Source organism: Terrapene carolina, unplaced genomic scaffold, assembly GCF_002925995.2.
Source record: "Terrapene carolina triunguis isolate 2854851 unplaced genomic scaffold, T_m_triunguis-2.0 Scaffold96, whole genome shotgun sequence".
Classification (NCBI taxonomy): Eukaryota; Metazoa; Chordata; order Testudines; family Emydidae; genus Terrapene; species Terrapene triunguis.
The window spans coordinates 61,347,390-61,365,957 of NW_020664447.1; the positions used below are offsets into that span (position 1 = coordinate 61,347,390).

The 18,568-nt window shown below is 46.7% G+C and overlaps 1 protein-coding gene across 5 annotated transcripts in view; it reads left to right on the forward strand.

The window, feature by feature from the left end:
• Window positions 1-1,014: 1,014 nt before the first annotated feature.
• The window catches only part of ESRRB (estrogen related receptor beta), a 52,664-nt gene continuing 35,110 nt past the window's right edge, over window positions 1,015-18,568 (forward strand). For 2 of the 5 annotated variants that reach the window (XM_024192720.1, XM_024192722.1), the window contains exons 1-2: window positions 1,177-1,432; window positions 12,396-12,512. In XM_024192720.1, coding sequence (XP_024048488.1) covers window positions 1,180-1,432; window positions 12,396-12,512 — 370 coding nt within the window. In that variant the 5' untranslated portion in view covers window positions 1,177-1,179. Of the gene's footprint in view, window positions 1,433-12,395; window positions 12,513-18,568 lie in introns of all 5 variants that reach the window. The other 3 variants (XM_024192724.1, XM_024192723.1, XM_024192719.1) reach the window with 3 other exon arrangements.

The following is an 18,568-nucleotide window of genomic DNA, read 5'->3' on the forward strand; positions in this document are numbered from 1 at the left end:
CAAGACATCATTGAGGCCAACAGTTTAGTGAGATTCAAAAAAAGATCAGATGTGTGTATGGCTAACGAAAATATCCATAGTTACTTTAGATGAGGTTGTTTTGTTTGTTTTTTTCTAAAAAACCCTTAACAGTTGGGAAGGAATATAAACCTTTCTGCTTCAAGGAATAAGGCAATCCCTAACTGATGACAGTTTGGGCTAAACTTCGGCAATGGACAGATTAGTCCAGAAATGCCCACTTCAGGGTTTCTCGCACTCTCCTCTGATGCATCTGGTACTGGCCCCTGTAAGAGACAGGACCCTGGACTAGATGGAGCACTAGTCTCATCTTGTATGGCAATTCCTGTGCAGCTTTCTCTCAGCAAAAGTCCCTGTCACTAAACTGAGGAGAGATGAGGAAGTTGGAGGAGGCTTTTACAAACTGTTCTGTCGGCTTCTGAAGCCTCTCTTCTAGAGAGGATTCCCAAGTGTTTAAGAAAAAAAGAAAAAGGTGAAAAAGAAAACAGTGGGCATAATAACCGATTTTACTTTACTGCAAGGGAATTTACAAACAGAAGGAGTCCTCTCTAGTTCATGTCCTTGTATGGAATCTGCTAGTAAACTCTGTTTGTCTGGAGCAGTGGCCGGGAATCCCCGATTGAGGGATCCTGCACCTCGTCTGACACCACTAAAGACCTGCTCAGTTCATGATCTTCACCTGTCCTCCATGGTAGTGAACTCCTGCTCTGGATAGTTTATGACCAGCTGGCACTGCTAACAACATAGCCGCTTCAACAGATTGTTCACTGAAATTTGGGACTGTCTGAAAAGGTGACCTACAAAAATTACCATGATGCTTACCCATTGCTCAGGTTGGTGGAGAGTAGGGAGGCAGCTCTTAACAAATTGGACTGACGTCCTTTAGGAAGTCAAAGGGAGTGGGTTGAACTGGACCAAAGGTGGGAATGGGATGGACTTTGTGGTGACTGCACCCTGCCTGATATTTCTGTGGACTGATAAGTTTCTGTGCTCTCTTCCTACAGGCTGCTTGGCAGAATGTCCACAGAGGAGCGGCATCTCACCTCTAGCTGCGGATCCTTCATTAAGACTGAGCCGTCCAGCCCATCTTCTGGCATTGATGCCATCAGCCATCATAGTCCCAGCGGCTCCTCTGACGCTAGTGGTGGCTACGGCATCGCCATGGGTGGCCACCCGAACGGCCTGGACTCGCCACCCATGTTCAACGGTGCAGGGATTGGTGGCGGATCCTGCCGTAAGCGCTACGACGACTGTGCCAGCGCCATCATGGAGGACTCGCCCACCAAGTGCGAGTACATGCTCAATGCCATCCCCAAGAGGCTGTGCCTGGTGTGCGGGGACATTGCGTCTGGCTACCACTATGGCGTGGCCTCCTGCGAGGCATGCAAAGCCTTCTTCAAAAGAACAATTCAAGGTACAGTGTGGTGGGAGAGGGAGCTCACACATCCATGGGGGGCTGGGTTCCTGTGGTTGCAGAAGCTCTTGTACTCCTATGGCACTTTAAAGGAGAGAAGGAAAAACAACAAAAACACACATAATCTATCCTGTGCTCCCCAGCACAGCTCTGCCAAGCCTCCTCCAGCCCTCCCCCACTCCCACCCCTGGATGTGAACCAAAGCCCTTATACTTTGTGAGTCTGGGAAGCTTTGCTAGGTTCCCAGCTGGCAACAGCATCATCACACGTGACAAAGCTGTTTTCAAACTGTTGCTGCAGGAAATGTAATTCCAGGGAGTTCTCCAGTTTTGCAGTGAAGAGACAGCACCCCTCCCCACTCCTGGAGTTACCCACTGATTTGTAGCTGGCAGGGGGATAGGGTTTACTCTGGGAGGGTATTTGTTTGGCACAGACTCATCTGGAGAGCAGAATCCCTGCCTGCTGAGGGCATCAGGATAGGGCTGGGGCCTTGTTAGTAATGTCATGCACCTTGCGGGGAAAACAGTGCTCCAGGAAAAGAGATTTTCACACAAACCTGTCAATCCTGCTTGCATCCGTTCTGAAGCACTGTAGGCCTCATGAAGATGCTGTATAGTGCACGCAGATATGGAGATACGCTGATGCCCTTCCCTTCTCAGCAGCACAGCACATGGTTCTAAAGATTTAGATGGAGATTTTCAGATGCCTCGGGGGTTTGGACACCCCGATTTCTGTTTAGTCTCAGTCAGTTGCAAATTCCTTAAGTGGTTTTGAAAATTTCAGCCTCGACATTTCAGCGTAAACAGTAACGCATGCACCACAATCCCCAAATGTGTGCATGCATGGCCACAGACACAAACATATAGCCAGATATACCTTCATGCATACCTGCATGTGCACACATATGTACACCTATTACATACCACGCACACACACACACAAAGGTACGCAGAAGAATTGTACATACCTGCAAGACCAGTGGCGCATACCAACAACGGCACATGTGTATACAGGTACACAGATATACCATGCAAATATAGACAAATAAACAAACACTTACAGGCAGGCTGCCATACACACAGATACTTGCAGGTCCATTTATACACATGCACTAGTATAAGTGTATCGAATTTACCCCAAAGACACCTTTGACTCTGATTAAATTAATTAAATATGTATGTGGGAAGTACACATGTTTTATTTGTACTCAGTGAGTGGTTCCCTCATACCTGATCACACCCCATTGCTGGGGATGCTGGAATCAGGACTGGACAGAGCAGTGCAGGGAACAATCCTCCTTGGGTCTCTGTGGATAGACTATTTCTGTCTCTGATCTCCCTGATTCCAGGCATCTCTCCTTACTGTTACACTCCCTGGAAATTAACACTCTCCATTGCCCCAGACTGACATGGTCCATCTCCCTCTGCCGGGCTTGTCCTCTCTCATTACACCATATAGAAAACATGTACCACTATGGAACGCCCAGATGTTCATATGCAATATTTCTGTGGCTTGTCATTGCAGAGTTTTCATGGGTTGAATGTGAACTTTTACATCCACTCTCGCCTAGCAGCGCTGAGTGTTGTCCCTCTGTTGATCCATTCTTGGTATTTCAGTTCTGAACATTTGGGCAACCAACGCTAAAGGAGGGTCTCTGGGGGGAGGGCGCACCAGGGGATCTTTGTATGGAAAGAGAGTAAAAGGTTAACCCTCTAGAGGAGCAACACTGGGGAATCTCTGTAGCAGAAGAGAAGGCAGTCTTTACCTTACCCTACTAAACTACCAGCCAAAATAGATCAGGGGAGATGGGGAAAGACCAGCAGCTGTGGAGAGTTTAGAAAGAATGAGAGAAAGTGAAGGGGAAAGAGACAGAGTAATCAGAGACTCCACCAGCCTGTGTAAGTTGTCAGCTGATTTCATCCTACAGCATAGAGAGACCCCCTGAGTGCAGCAGCCTTGTTGGCTGTTCCCTTATTGTAACATGTAACAGATGGGGAGAAAGAATAAGTGGGGATTTCTCTCACCCTGTCATCAGCCCATCTCAGGCAGCTTCACGTCCCTCTCTCCATCGGCTGGTCTGGTAGTTAGGGCACCAAATTGCTCTTACTCATCTGAGCTGCAGAGCTCGGTCTGATGCAGTTGAGACTGAGGCTTTTATTCCATTGTGGAGATGAGGGGCAGAGGCAGAGAAGGGGATCAGATAGGAAGCGGGGCCTGCTTGGGAGCCAGGACAATATGCAGATCACAGGATCAAAGAAGGCTTTGCTGTAGGACATGTTGAGCAAAAGGAGAATGAGCTCTCAAGTGTGACAGGGGGGAGTAGGAGGGAAGAGACAGAGGCTCTCTATATATCAGTAGCAACAGCCAACAGGTTTCCAAAAGCCTTATTCATCCTGCAGGTTTATTTCATTCACTAGATTTGATAACAAATGAGAGAATTTAAATCACCATCCAGGCTTCTTAATATACATGTGCGCGTGTGTCTGTGTGCACCCGTGTGATGTATTTGTGATGTGTGTTTTGGTCTAACCTATTACATTGCCTGCTAGCACAGGTCATCTTTTTTGTGGCTGTGATGTCAGAGAGAGGTGCTGTCTGATAGTTCAAGCACAGAATTGGGACTGGGGACGCAGCTAGCACGGTGATGTGCATGGTATAAGACTCTAGATAGACAGATACTGCAGGTAGATTCTGTACTCAGTTCTGACACTGACACCCTTATGGCCTTGGACAAATCACTTCACCTCTCTGTGATTTAGTTTCCCAATCTGCAAAATCAATGACTTCATTACAAGCATTTCTAACCTGTCTGCTTTACACACTTTACATGGGGAGCTAAAGTAGCAACATGCTACTGTGCTGTTCTCTGCATGGTGCTACATCCTGATTTCTGTGAACAGTGAGACCGAGTGCAGAATGTGGCCTCTGATTGCAAAGCGGAGTCTCATGCTGAGAGCACATGTTACTGATGCTCCCTAGCTGCACTGACTCCCTTGTGATTTCATAGTGGAGTTGAAAGCTGCAGACCCCTAAATGGTTTGGGACTGGATTACTTGTCATATCTTCTCTCCCCATATGATACTACCATAGCTGTGATCAAACAAGATGCCCAAGCTGAAGATCCTTTGATTTAAAGGACTGGTAGAATGTTTTCTGTGAAAGCCCATCAGCTTTGGAGCTTGCTTCCTTCTCCTAAACACATTGCAAAGTCCATTTCTTTCAGGCTCGGGAGGGATAGGAGGGGCAAGCTGGTTGCTATGTGGCTATCATGAGAGCTGGTCAGGAATTTTCCAGCTAATGATTTTTCCAACAGAAAATGCACTTTCCACCAAAAACAAAATTGTGGGAAAATTTTGTTTTTTCTGGAAATTTTTGATTTTTTTTCCACTGGGTAAAATCTAAATGAGATCTTTCATTTGAGGTAACAAAATATTAAACTGAATTTCCCAATCAGTATATTGCCATATAGGAGTTGTAGTTCAGGCCCCCATCCTCTCATGTGAGTTGGGCGCCACATGTCCGGTAATGCAATGCAGATTTCCCTCTGGCTGAGTGCGGTGCATCATGGGAGTAACATGACTGTGGGTGCACTGTGGGAGATGTAGTCCAGCCACATAACCTGGCACGTAAGGGGAAAATGGGGATTTTAGGCTCCCAGGCTACAACTTGCATAAGGCAGTGTGCCAGTGTTAGAATATACAATTTATTATTGATCAGATTCAAAGTCTTTTGGGTAAGTTCAATAAACTGAAATGAAACATTTTGATTTTGCGAATGTTGAAACATTTTGTTTTGATATTTCACAACTGGAATTTTTCAGAATTTCCATTCTGCAAAAATGTTGACTTTTTCATCCTGATTTGGGACAAAAGCAAATGTTGAAATGTCTGAATTTCTCTCACGATGGAAATTCCAAATTTTGCTCTGCTCTAGCCATTATTAATTTATTAGTTTGGGCTAGTATTTTGATATATTTTTTTTTCAGTCATTAAAAAATTGGGGCTCTGGGTAGGCAATAAAATAAATGTAAATTGTTGTATTCCCCATCCCACGAAATCAGCTTGTACTGGGTCTCCGACTCCCAAATCCAGCCAGTGTACTAAATGACAAGAGATACCAGAACCTACAGCTAGTGAAGACACAGACAAAGAGAAACATTTTACATTATATTTTACCTGGCCAGGTTCTGGATCAGCCATATCTCTGAAAGTAAATTCCAGAGTGGGCAGCCCACTCATATGAATGCCTTGGATCCTGTAAGTATCACCCTCAGGACAAATAGCTGAATGTAGCTGCTATGGCAGGACATAGCAGGATGCGCAATTTCTGGGAGGGGGGGGGAAATAGCTGGAGTTTACACCATTTAAGACTTCAAATGTGGATAATGCTAATCACCCACCTCACAGGAGTGGTAACAAAGTGCTTGTAACAAATCCATGGACTTCTAGGTCTCTGTGGTTGTTGCTTTGCTGCTCAGAGAGGCCCCTGGGAATTTCATAGCAGCAGCAAGGATAGAATCCAGATCCTCCTGTTCCAAAAATCCAAGCCACTACTGTTTGAGCTAAAGGAAATTTCCCCCTAGCAGTTGGCAGTATAGGGCTTAAGACACACAATTGAGCAGTTCTGCTTCCATCCCGTAGAGAGCAGTGGCATGCATGTGTATGCACATACTGGCCCTCTTGTAAACTTATCCCCAGAGATTTATATGTCCTTTCTCAGCTGCAAGGTCATATCATAGAAATAATATTTTGTTTTTTGAAAGCTCAGAACAATTTTTACATTACAACCAATAAAATTGCATGAACTAATATCGGCTATGTAGTGATTGGCTAAGTTATATCTGATGTCACAGTCCCTCCACCCATAATGAGAAGATGCCTTGAAATCAGACAGCATCTCAGACATATCCCTGGTTTTCCTTTTTCTCTGAGGAGCAGAATCATGCAGACTAGTTCATGCAGAAGCATATCTTCCCTGGGACTTTAGTAAAAATGTATTTTACTTGTTAAAATCCTGTGATAGCATTAAAATATAAACAAAGCAGAGACATGCTGGTGACTCAAGCTTGGCATTTGTGGCTACTGTCAGCAGACGCCCTTGATGGTATCATGCCTTATAAGTGTTTAGAATCTCACCCTTCCCTGTCATGAGACCTGGTTAAATGAAATTCTTGGTTAACCAAAGTGCTATTGCACAGAATCTGCTTTCTCAAAATCTCATTGTCCCAAAGGTTACACCCACGCACACATTGGTGCTTGCCAAAATTTTCAAAAATAGGCTCTAACGTTGGGCTCCTGAATCCATATTTAGACACCTAAATAAATGGCAGCTGGGAGCTGTAAGGTGCTCACCAGTTTTGAAAAAGAGGTCACAAAAATATGAATTTTGGAGCCTAATTTCAGGCTCCTATTTTTGAAAATCATAGTCACAGCGTATATTCCCCTCAGACACACAAACACTCACCTCACTTGAATATGGCTGAAGGGATTTCCCTCATATTTTCACAAAATATTTGCACTTGGGCTGGGAGCAGAATATAAAGTTTCAATCCAAACAAGGAATGTATCTGTAAATGATGCGTGTGTAAAAGCAGTGGGTTAGCATGGAATCAACTCTGCAAACTGTTACTTACACATAGTATCAGCGTAAATGTAAATCTGAGTGAGTTACTGGGAAAGAGAGCACTGCTGAATGAGAGCTTTACTGGTACAGGGTGCTGCTGTATCATTTCCAGGTTCTTTTTGTGGTGGACAACCTTGATTGGTCCTGCTTTGAGCAGGGGGTTGGACTAGATGACCTCCTGAGATTCCTTCCAACCCTGATATTCTATGATTCTGTGATCCAAGTGAACAAGTTCAGGAACCAAACTGGAACCCGAGATAAAAAGTAACTAAGTAAAACTCTGATGGAAACTGGAATGACAGTGTCATCTGACTTGGTTACTTGTTGAATAGTCCAGTTTTCTTCCCACCGAACTGTCGAAATTTTGGGAAATCTGGGAGTGTAGCCTGTATGGCTTTGTGCAGTCCTGATCATGCAGAACTGCTAAAGTGTAGATGCAGTATTCTGCATATGACGTGTTGCTCTTTGATTGAACAAAATAATTTGTCTGCTAAAGTAATCTCTTATATTTAGGCCATTTTGAAGCTATTTCTGATTAAAGAAAGAAAATGAGAGGAAACTTCTCTAATGTTATGAGAAACGGAATAAAGGAAGAACAAGTGTTGTGATCCGAAATGGACGTGAGACCAATCCTGATGGGAAATCCTGCTTCCCACTTCCCATGCTCTAGGGGACCGAGGAGTGGCATCATGCCACCCTAGCGAGTCTATGGCAGAGCCAGGAACTGAACCAAAGAGTCCTGCTCTAATCACTAAACAACACAGCCTCTCCTGCCTTTTAGTTTCATAAGAATTTCTGATGTAAATAATGTGCAGATCTGTTTGGATCAGAGGTAAATACTGTTCTAAAGTGAGGAAAGCCCCTGTAATGAGAGACTCTTCAGAACAGTTTCTTGGGAGCTTAGGTTAACCCATCTTCTACTCTTCCCTTCTGGCTCATATAATATTAAACACACACGGGGCGCACACACTCACCACAAATTCAAACACATGCAGATACAGTCTCACATGCAGGAACAAACACGCACCCCTGCAGCTGCTCATTGACACGCACAGCCTCCTCCGCTGGCTGTCGCAGAGAATCAAGTTCTTTTAGCCTTTCTTCCCCAGAGCACCCAGTCTGTGGTGACTGAGCTGGCAGCGTGACCGCCAGCCAGCGGGAGGCTGCCGGAATTCCGATGAGTTAATCTCATCACTTTATCACAGGGCACTTACAGAAATTACAAGCCAGCGTGAGCAGCTCAGCTGTGCTGGCAGCCAGCCGCAGGACCCATAAAAGAAATTGAGAGGAAAAAAAAAAGTCCAAGAACTTTGCTGAAGTTTTGAAGACAGTAGCTTTTCTTGGATGAGTTTTGCTTGGCTAACGCTGACTGTGTCTTTCTCTCCTCTGTGGTGTCCTCCTCGCTTCCCCCCAAAATGAAGAGCCATTTTAGGCAAAGGTATCTTCCCTGCACTTTGTCCTGTTTACAGCAGAGAACACATTTGGGCCAAGTGACATCTGGTGTAATTCCACAGAAGTAAATGGAGTTTTACACTGGGGTGAACTGGCATGAAGGAGACATATTGAGTCTGATTCTCCATTGGCTTGCATGCTTGCACCTGTGCAAAGTGGATATAAAATGCTGTCCTGGCTTAATACTTTGCACTGGAGTAAATTACGACGCAAGGTGTGCGGCAAGAAAGAAAGGGTATGTCTTCACTACCCGCCGTATCGGCGGGTAGCAATCGATTTATCCGTCTTGTTAAGACGCGATATATCGATCCCCGAACGAGCTCACCGTCGACTCCGGAACTCCACCGGAGCGAGCGGCGGTAGCGCAGTCGACGGGGGAGCCGCGGCCGTCGATCCCACGCCGTGTGGACCCCAGGTAATTCGATCTAAGATACTTCGACTTCAGCTACGCTATTCGCGTAGCTGAAGTTGCGTATCTTAGATCGATCCCCCCCCGTAGTGTAGACCAGCCCAAAGGGGCACAGAAGCCTGGATAGAATGAAAAGAGAAGCCAGGAAATGAAGGATCCGCTATGCAAGGGACTACTGCATTCCCATCCTTAAGGGTCGGTCTGAGAGATGAGCACCCTCCTTTCGCCCTGCAGTGGCTGTTGTACTGACTGTGGGGAGCCACTGGCTCTTGCATACAGACTGTACATTTACAAACTAGTAGTACTCCCTCTGACAGTGTCAGAGCTTTCTCGGGGTATCTTCATGGGACAGTCCCAGTTTCTTATATGACAATTGGCTCCTCAAATTGGGGGTAATGTGAAGCGGTGGAACCTTTGCCTTAACCTTAACCTTTGCCTTAATCTATTTGTGATGACCTTGAGTTGCAATGTGATGAGCCCTGGCCATCCACTGATGCAAAGTTTTGATGTAAGGACTCACAAACCTCATAGCAGCATAGTGCAGTGTTGCTGCCTCATGAGGTGACTGCTGAAATCCCATAACACTATGGTGCTGTGGGCCTCTTAGCAGGAGGTGGGGCCTCATTTGGGAGGGCTGGGGTTTTGCTTGTGAAAGAGAGGCTTGGAAACAGGAAGACAGGAAACCCCCTGAAAGAATGAATCTGCCACGTTCTTCTCCTTTGGGGTGTTACTGCTCCATCTCCTCACACGTGGGACACAGTGGCTGTGCAGCCCTGAGGGCAGGGACTCTGCACTCTCCGGTCTGTGGCTTACTGGATGTACAGGAAAAGAAGTGGGAGTTCATTTATTACCTTGGGACCAAGCCTGAATCTCAATTTCCAGCTTTCAGAGATTTGATACTTAGCTGGCTATTGAAATTCAGGTGCTGTACAATGCTGAGGTATAGACTGAATGGAAGTGGCTTGTGCAGCTCTCTCCACTTCCGCACAGCGTCTGTGTCTCGGATCCAACTGTGTGATGGCAGTGCCGCGAGCACGCAGACGGGCGATGGCTGAGAATTTAACAGTGATGCTGGAGATCACTGTCAGGGTGCAGGGCTTACAAGACAAGAATCTGAAGGTGAACGCTCTACATACTGCATGCAGACATCAAGTCTTTGTACCTTTGGGGCTTACAGTGCTCCTGGCCCCATGTCACCAGTGTGGGGCTGAAATTCTCCCACATAACATTGTGAGATAAACAGCTGGTGAATCCTTCAGTTTGAATTTCCCTTTCCTGCCCATTTTTAGCCCTCTTCAACTCAGATTTTCAATGGGCTTTACATGGGGTTGGTTAACTAAACTTCACCCCTCACCCCAGCCCCATGCAATAGGTGGGTATTAGAGCATCCCCATTATACAGAGGGGTGAAGGGACTTGTCGAAGATCACACAAGTCCACTGCAAAACCAGAAACAGAACCCAGGAGTCCTAACTCCCAGACTTCTGCTCCAACCCCACTAAATCAAACTCTCCCTCCCTGATGTGGTTATAGAATCCAGGAGTCCAGACTCCTTCTCCCCTCTGCTCTAACACTAAATGAGTACTCCTTCCCAGGGCTACCAATGGAACCCAGGAGTCCTAAATCTCAATTTCCGCTCTAGCCCACCAGAACAAACTCCCTCCACAAAACTGAGTATAGAATCTGGGAGTCCTGACGCAAAGCTGCCTGCCTTCCTTAAATACATTATTGTTGTTGATGTATCACTATCAAGATTGCTTAGATTTCCAACCCCCTCTCTTCACCCCTTATACTGAACAATCCTGTCCAGAAGTATCTTCTGAAGAATGGTTGGCAGGAGGTGAGACAGCCCCGTTTGTTAGTGTCTTTAACAGTAGGGTTAAAAAAATTGTTCTGCGATGCTGTGACCTGGCATTACGACACTTACATCCTCATGTCAGGTCATTGTACCCGCATCTGAGGTTGTGTTCTTGCTTCATGATAGTGTGCCATGTGGCCAGAAATAAATTTGGGATGCTTTCATTGCCCTTGAGCCTTACAAGTGGTGAACCAGACCCCTGGCAGCTGGAGGGGGAGGTGACCTAAAAGAGGACAGTGAGAGGTGCACCTGGAAACATGGGGGCTCTGTGTGCTGAGCTCAGGGGCTAGAGGTAGGAACTGATGGGGTTCAATATCCCTTAAATGCAGTAGGAAGCCTCCATCCCTCTTTGGAGCAGAGTCCTCAGGAGAGGTCCCTGTTTATAACAAAACCAGGTTCTGTTTTCATTAAGAAACCAGAGTCTCTGGCCAGGTTTGCTGAGGGCCATGCACCTTTTGCCAAGTCCAGCGGCCAAGTTTCAGGAGATCCGCATTCAGTTTATAGTTTCCATGGGAAACCATTGGAAATGTTTCTCCTTGTGATTTTGACCAAAATCAGGGAAAAAATCAGTATTTTTGGATGAATTTGACTTTGTGTTTGGGGTTCATTTGAACTCCAAATAAATTCAAAGACAAGATCAGGGGACATCAGTGGCACATCAAGTGAAACCAGAAAGGTTTGCATTATCCTTCCCTTAACCAAACCCGGGCTATTCCACAGGAATGTCCTACTCCAGACCGAGCACTTCCCTGCCCCGGCTATCCCATTGTAATGTGCCAGATCATAAGCCCTTAGAGTCAGAGTGTGTGAGACAGTGAAGAAAAAAGTCCCTTCTCCAGCTCCCTGCACCCCAGAAACAAAAGGTAGGAAAGATCAGCAAGAGTCCCAAAGCCCTGAGGGAAACACAAAAATCACAATGAATAGGGGGTTGGACTAGGTGACCTCCTGAGGTCCCTTCCAACCCTGATATTCTATGATCACAGGAAAGGCTGAGACTAGGGCAGCATAGGGTGACCAGACATCCCAATAAAATCGGGACTGTCCCATCCCGATATTTAGGTGTTTGTCTCGCGTCCCGATATTTCACTCCGCCGGCTTTTTTTTTTTTTTTTTTCCGCTTCACCAGCAGCACTCATCTTCCTCTCATCTGGTCACCCTAGGGCAGCAAACAGAACACTCCCCATGGGTTGGGCTCCTGGGGACATGATTATAATAGTAAGGGATATGTGCCAATAATAATGCCAGGTGCATTGATTAGACTGGTAAGCAGTGCATCTCAAAGACGCTACATGGCTGAAGGCCCACCACCCCGCAGCTGGGCTTCTACTCTAATTCCACCTGCAAGTATGGCTTTTTATTTAATGTTTTCGTTTTGCTTTTCTAACAAAGGAGCCCAGCCTGTGTGGTTACCCCAAACATTTTCACAGATGGAGTCGTCATCAACCAGTCACAGTCCCCTAGTGCGTGAATGAATGAATGGACAGCACGCATGTGGGTGGTGCAGGGGGCATAATGGGTATTACCCAGTGCAGGCAGGAGGCATTGTACTCTGGCCATGATAGTGAATCCTGCTGTTAGAGGGAACAAGGCCTCTTGAGTGACCGTCTCTGTGTTTGATTGCAGGGAACATTGAATACAGCTGCCCAGCCACCAATGAGTGTGAGATTACGAAACGGAGGCGCAAGTCCTGTCAGGCCTGTCGCTTCATGAAATGCCTCAAAGTGGGGATGCTGAAAGAAGGTAAGAGAGCGGGTACCAGGGACTTGGGACCTCTCACTGCCTCTGAGCCTGGGCCAGGCCTCGTAGCAGCCTCCAGACTGACTGCACGGGGGCCTCCCTGGCTTTCCCAAGGTGCAGCCATTACAAAGAACTCAGGAAGGACAATGATCTGTTTCTGCTAAGTGGGAAGATGTGGCTCTTTGAGGGCTTGTTTCAGGGCATGTCTACGCTTACCTCAGGAGCGATCGATCCAGCGGGGGTCGGTATATCGTGTCTAGTGAAAACGCGATAAATGGACCCCTGAGCGCTCTCCCGTTGAGTCTGGTACTCCACTGGAGTGAGAGGCGCAGGCGGAGTTGATGGGGGAGCGTCAGCAGTTGACCTGCCACAGTGAAGACACCCTGGTAAGTAGATCTAAGTACGTAACTTAGATCGACACCCCCCCTCTCCCCGCCGCCCTAGTATAGACCGGGCCTCGGTCTCCAAAGGGCAAGGTCCTTATGTTATATTTTGTATGGAGCTGCAAATCTGACAATCAGTGAGAACCTGGCCCATGATAGTGTATGTTCCCCTTCTAAAGGAACCCCAGATGGGGGCATATCCCTCCCTCCCCCAGTGACTCGGCTGAGTAACTGTACTAATACCTGTACAACTGGAGGGAAGAGGGAATTATTGCTGTTAATAATGAACAGCTTGGGTTGTTTGTAGGAGAGGGTGCAGTTGGCATGAAGACCTGTCACAGAGTGCAGGGAGGGTCTGACAGCTATTCCATCCTGAGGGGAGCCTTTAAAAAAGTGGTGGGGAAGAGACCTTTGTCCCTGAGCAGGTGGGTCCCTCTCCCCCACATGCTCAGCCTGTCTCTCCTCTCTCAGCCTATTGATCTGCGCAGTGTTCTCTGAGCAGCTCTTGGCTCCTTTCTTGTGGTGCTCTTTCCCCTCATCCTTGTCTGTTCAAGGTGAGCCACTGGGAATTCAGTGGCAATTAAACACATTCTTATGGATTGACTTTAAAGCTTCATTTCCCCAAGTTCCCTCTGGGAGAGGAGGGGAGGAGAGGCACTGCTTGTAATTCTCTGCATTGCTGTACCTGGCAAAGCACAGCGGCTTCAGCCTAACCCCAGTGAACAGCAGCCGGCAGTCGTCTGTGCAGGTCCAGCACGCTTGAGCCAAGGATGCCAGCACTTCACACTGCTCATTTCCAGCCACGCCATCTTATGAGCCAGTGATGAATTGTAAGCTCTTGCCAGGAGGGTGTGTTGCTTTGTTGTAGGGTGCAGCTGCTCATCTCTTGGGAGACAGGCTGATGGCAGCCAGTGCTGTTAGGAATGTAGATTAGATTTTAAACCCTTGCCTGTTCTTTGATGGATGTGTAATGTCTGGGGCTAGATGTCTTCCTACCATAGCTCTCCAGTGACTGACTTTGTGAGGGAGTGACCAGTGTACTGTCTGACCCTCCATGGCCTTGCCTTAGAAGGTGATGCAGTCTGAAGGATACATCAGTCTGTTTCTAAGAGGGATGCACCTACTTTTGGGGTAGGGGTTGACCCCCTTGATACCTGGTCCTCTGCATTCAGTATTGCAGAGAATGAAGTATCCTCTTGTGCTATTTCATGTTATTGACACTTATTTGCTGTTGTGTCTTATACTACCAAACAGCTTTAGTGGCAGAGTTCCTTACTGTTGTTCTTATAGGGACTGGCGCTGCATCATTAAAATCAATGGGAGTTTTGCTACTGACATCAGTGGATCTATGACTGGACCTGTAATATTTTAGATACATAATATAAAGGTAGCTCAACTGTATTATAATATATGTACATATAATAATCTACACCAGGGAGGAGGAGACTGGTTGAGTGATCTGAAAACAGATCTGGTATCCAGGATTCCTGGTTTCTACTCCTGGTTTTGACACAGACTTGCTGGGAGAGTTAAGGCATGCTTTTCCACTCAGTTCTTCAGTTTCCCCATCTGACCTGGTTTGCAAGGGGATTCTGTGGATTGATTAGTTAACTTACGTAAAGTCCTGTGGAAATACAACATATTATTATATAGAATTCAATCAATACACATTTTTAAAAGCAAAATCCAAAAAGGGAGAAAAATGGTTTTATGGTACGTGGCCTCCACAGAGTCAGGAGTTTCTGGAAAGAGGAAATCCATAATTGTTTGACTTTCTGCTCAAAAATGCAGAATTGACAGAGGATTTAGATTATAAAAGGTTCATTGGTCTTTCCCATCTCTGATTTCCGTGATTCTATTAGATCATCCACTCCATCTCCCAGCCAGTGCAGGATTGTTTCCTTCTGTACATTTTCTAGTGCTTTGTCCGGTCTAGTGTTTCAAGTCCCAAGTGGCAGGGTTTCCCTGGAGAGATTGCTCTGATTTCTTGAAGAGCTCACTGTGAAGAAGTGTATCTGGATACTCACACTAAGTTTCCTTCCTTTTAATGATTTCATCTAATTATTCCTAGTACTCCCCACTCCCTTATATCACACCAAGTAACGGCCCCTCTCTCTTCTTGGTGTTTACCCCTTTCAAAAGACTGTTAACACATTTCTCCCCCCAGCTGCCAGGAAATGAGGTGGGCACTAGAGACTGCAGATAGTCAAATGGTTAAAGCAAAAGGCCAGGGAGTCAGGACCCTGGTTCTAGTCTCCGATGGCCATGGGCTTATTATTTGGTTCAGTGTAAAGACACTGACCATCCTCACTGGAGAGTTGGGAGACTGCATTGGTTAATATTTAGTTCAGGTGCTTTGAGATCTTTGAGCAGCAGGTACTATAGAGGGGGAAAGTATTATTTTTAATTAATTGTATTACATATTTATACCTTCCTGCCTGCTCAGCACTTGGGTTAAGCCAGAGGGGATGTCTGGGGACAATATGTAGAGGTGACATGAAGAAAGCTGGTAATAATTCTGAGCCTGCTTCTGTTGGGATCCATGGCATGATTTCCATTGGAGCAGGCTCAGACCACAGTTGGTATGTGTGGGCATGAGCTGGAGTACACATGCTCCCCCCTGCATCAGGTGAAGATGGAATGATCCAGTAGGATGCATTGATATGACTGTGCCCCTTTAAGACACAGCAAGACTATCCCTGGGATGAACACAGCAGTGTGGGTTTGTTATGGCAGAAAGTGAATGAGAAACAGGCAGGAAGGGAGTCGAGTGAGAGATCAATAGGTTTCTCAGATATCCCCAGCCCACTTTCTTTAAGAGAGCCTTGATCAATGGGCTGCAACCAGGGAGTTGCACAGGCACCGGAACTTTGACATCTCAAGTTCTCCCAGCGTGATGCGGCAGAGCATGGGAGACTTGCTAGGGAGAATACAACCTGGGCAGAACATGGTGCAGAGCACATCTGGCTCCTGTAGCTAAAGCATTTGCTTTTTATGGCTTTCTTGCCTGTGAATCTCACTCTCTTTCCATCTAGAGCTTACCCCAGTTAGTACTAATTGGCCCCCTTGTTGGCAGTCTCAGTAGAGAAGCCAAGGCTGTGTGGACCTGAAATTCTACCTAATTGCCAGAGCTGGTGCCTCTAGAGAAAGACATGTAACCTGGGAAATCTGTGCTACTTGTGCCGCACTGTTCGGTGTCCCTACCTGAATGACATCAGGGGACAGTGGTTGAGAACCGTTCACCATCTCCATCCTGCACCCCTGTGCAGGGCCGGGCACAATCCTGGTCCATGTGTTCCTACTGTGCAAAGACTGGGGAATCTAGAGCAAACTGGTACAGATTCCGGTGTACCCCACGCACAGGACAGTGGAACTGGGCCTGTAAAGGGAGATCATATGCTGCTTCTTGCAAAAGAGGGGGGATGTTCAGGACTGTGCGCCCCCACCAGCATTGTCTGTCTCAGACACACAATCGCTGGAACGTAGCTCCTCCTTATCCCACTCCAACACAGGCAGTGGTTACAGCACAGTCTTGCCCTAAGTGCTTATACTTTGCTACCTTCTGATCATGGATTTGTGGATCTCTGGAGTGCTGCAGATGTGACTCTTCTAATCCCTGTCTGTGCCATATCAGCTATGGGGAGAATAAGCCTTTGCTACTCATCCCTCAGTCAGCTGTGTGTTTCTCTTTTCTAATAGTTTTTCAGTCATGCTCACAGTTTCTTTGTCTAAAAGTGGAGGAGAGGGATGTAATTTCAGACAATGTTCACGTAAATGGGTTCAGAGAAAGGGGGATTGGTTCCAGATGGAAGCTGATTGGATAAGGTCTCCCAGCCCAACTTCTCCATCTTTCTGATACTGCACTGAGGTCATAATCCTATGTTTGTTACCTCATAGGGTATGGAAATGACTGTGGTGTCAGTTTTCCCTGAAGGAGCCAACAGGAGAAGAAGGTGCCAATCCTTTGTTTAAACATAAATAGCGTGAGCAGCTACGAAACATGGGAAGGGGGGATGATGTATGGCCAGTGAGAAGCAGCTGGATGTTAAGTTCCCCCTGGGAAAATCCCTTGTTGAGGGGAAAGGAAGTGGGAGAAGGCCTGTTTGCTGGGATCACTGGAAGCCTCACCACAGACAAGTGAGCAAAGCGAAGAAGGAGAGGCGCTAGATGTTGCCAGAATTATTGAGGGCACAACAAAGACACCCTCCAGCCCCACACTAGGCGAGCTCACGGCAGCTTTTTGAGCAGAGTGGCCCTAGGAGTTCTCTGACACAAGCCTTTCCTTCCTCCTTGTGTGGGCATTCAGCTCTTTGTGATATCCTGCTGAGACCTTTCCCCGCAGGGAATCCTTGCCTTGTTCGTGAAGCCGGGTAAACGGCAGGTGGCTGCCACTACTCACAGTTCTGAGTTGGTGCCTCTTATTCCCATTGCAGCTTGGCACACTCCTGGCAGGCTACCAAGGCTCAGCCCGGTCAGTCACTTTTCGCTTTGAAAGAGAAACTGTTTAATCTTCCAAAGGCCCCGTCCTTTCAGTGCCTGCTCCCTCGATGCTGCTTTTAGCTCCACTGCATTTCTGCAGCAGCATTTCACACATCTAATAGGAGCCAGAGCAACTCTGAAGGGGAAAATGCTCTGAAGTCAGGAGTGCCAGATCCCCTCACAAAGCACATGGGTGGGGTGGGGGAAAGAGGAGGGGTCACCAAAAGTGCACAGCCCTCTAATAATCCTGCCATGCTTTGCTGGCTGGCCATGGAGAGCACATCCTGCATTCTTGCTGTTTTCTTTCTCAAGTGAAGCAGTAAGAATGTGTTTTATGTTGCTAAGACTTAGCCATCTCCTGCTCCCTGAAAGCAGTGTGCTGAGACTCATCTCTTTTGAGCCCCCACTCGCTGTAAGGACTGGGAGCAAGTCTTTGAAATAAGCTAGTGGCCTCCATCCAGTTCCTCGGGGACTGGTAAAAACTGTCATTCCAGTTGGTACTAACTGGCTCTTACATTGGCACTCTCAGCAAAGAAGCCAAATATTGATTGGGCTATGGAGCCAGGAGCCCCTCTCACTCTAGAGATGGTCCCGGAAGACCACGGGTGGGGATTAGCACTAACACTGCTCATGCTGTACCCATTATTCTGTGGATAAACAGAGGCGCTTTGCTCTCAGCAGATGTTAATTACACACATTTCGCCAGCCTCAAATTTGCTAAAAACGCAGCTTGTAAAGGACTGAGAGTAAGTTACTCAGGAGGGGCAGTTTCTGAAGCTGCTAGTTCAGGAAAAATGATTCCATAAAAGGATCTGAAATCTGTTCAAACTAAACCTGGTACTCTGGGGAATTGCAGATTGGTATCAGGATGAGGTTTGTCAGATGCCCCTTCCGATCTGGTGACTCCATGGCCACTGCAGGAACCTGTATGCTGTCTCACCTGGCAGGTATAGTATGAGGGAAACTTCCCCCTCAGGCAAAGGAGTGTTCAGCTATTGCATAAAGCAGACAACAACTTTAGTCTCACAGATTTTTCCAGCATTTTACCCATAAGAACTAGAGTAATAAAGGCAGGAATGGGAACTTCCATCCTAGGGCAAGAGCTGTTGCTCTGTAAAGATTCTCCATACTTAGAATGTCTGGGAAGGGAAGTGTTCTTCTTGCAATGCTATTGGTGCAGGAAAGTATCAGGATTCT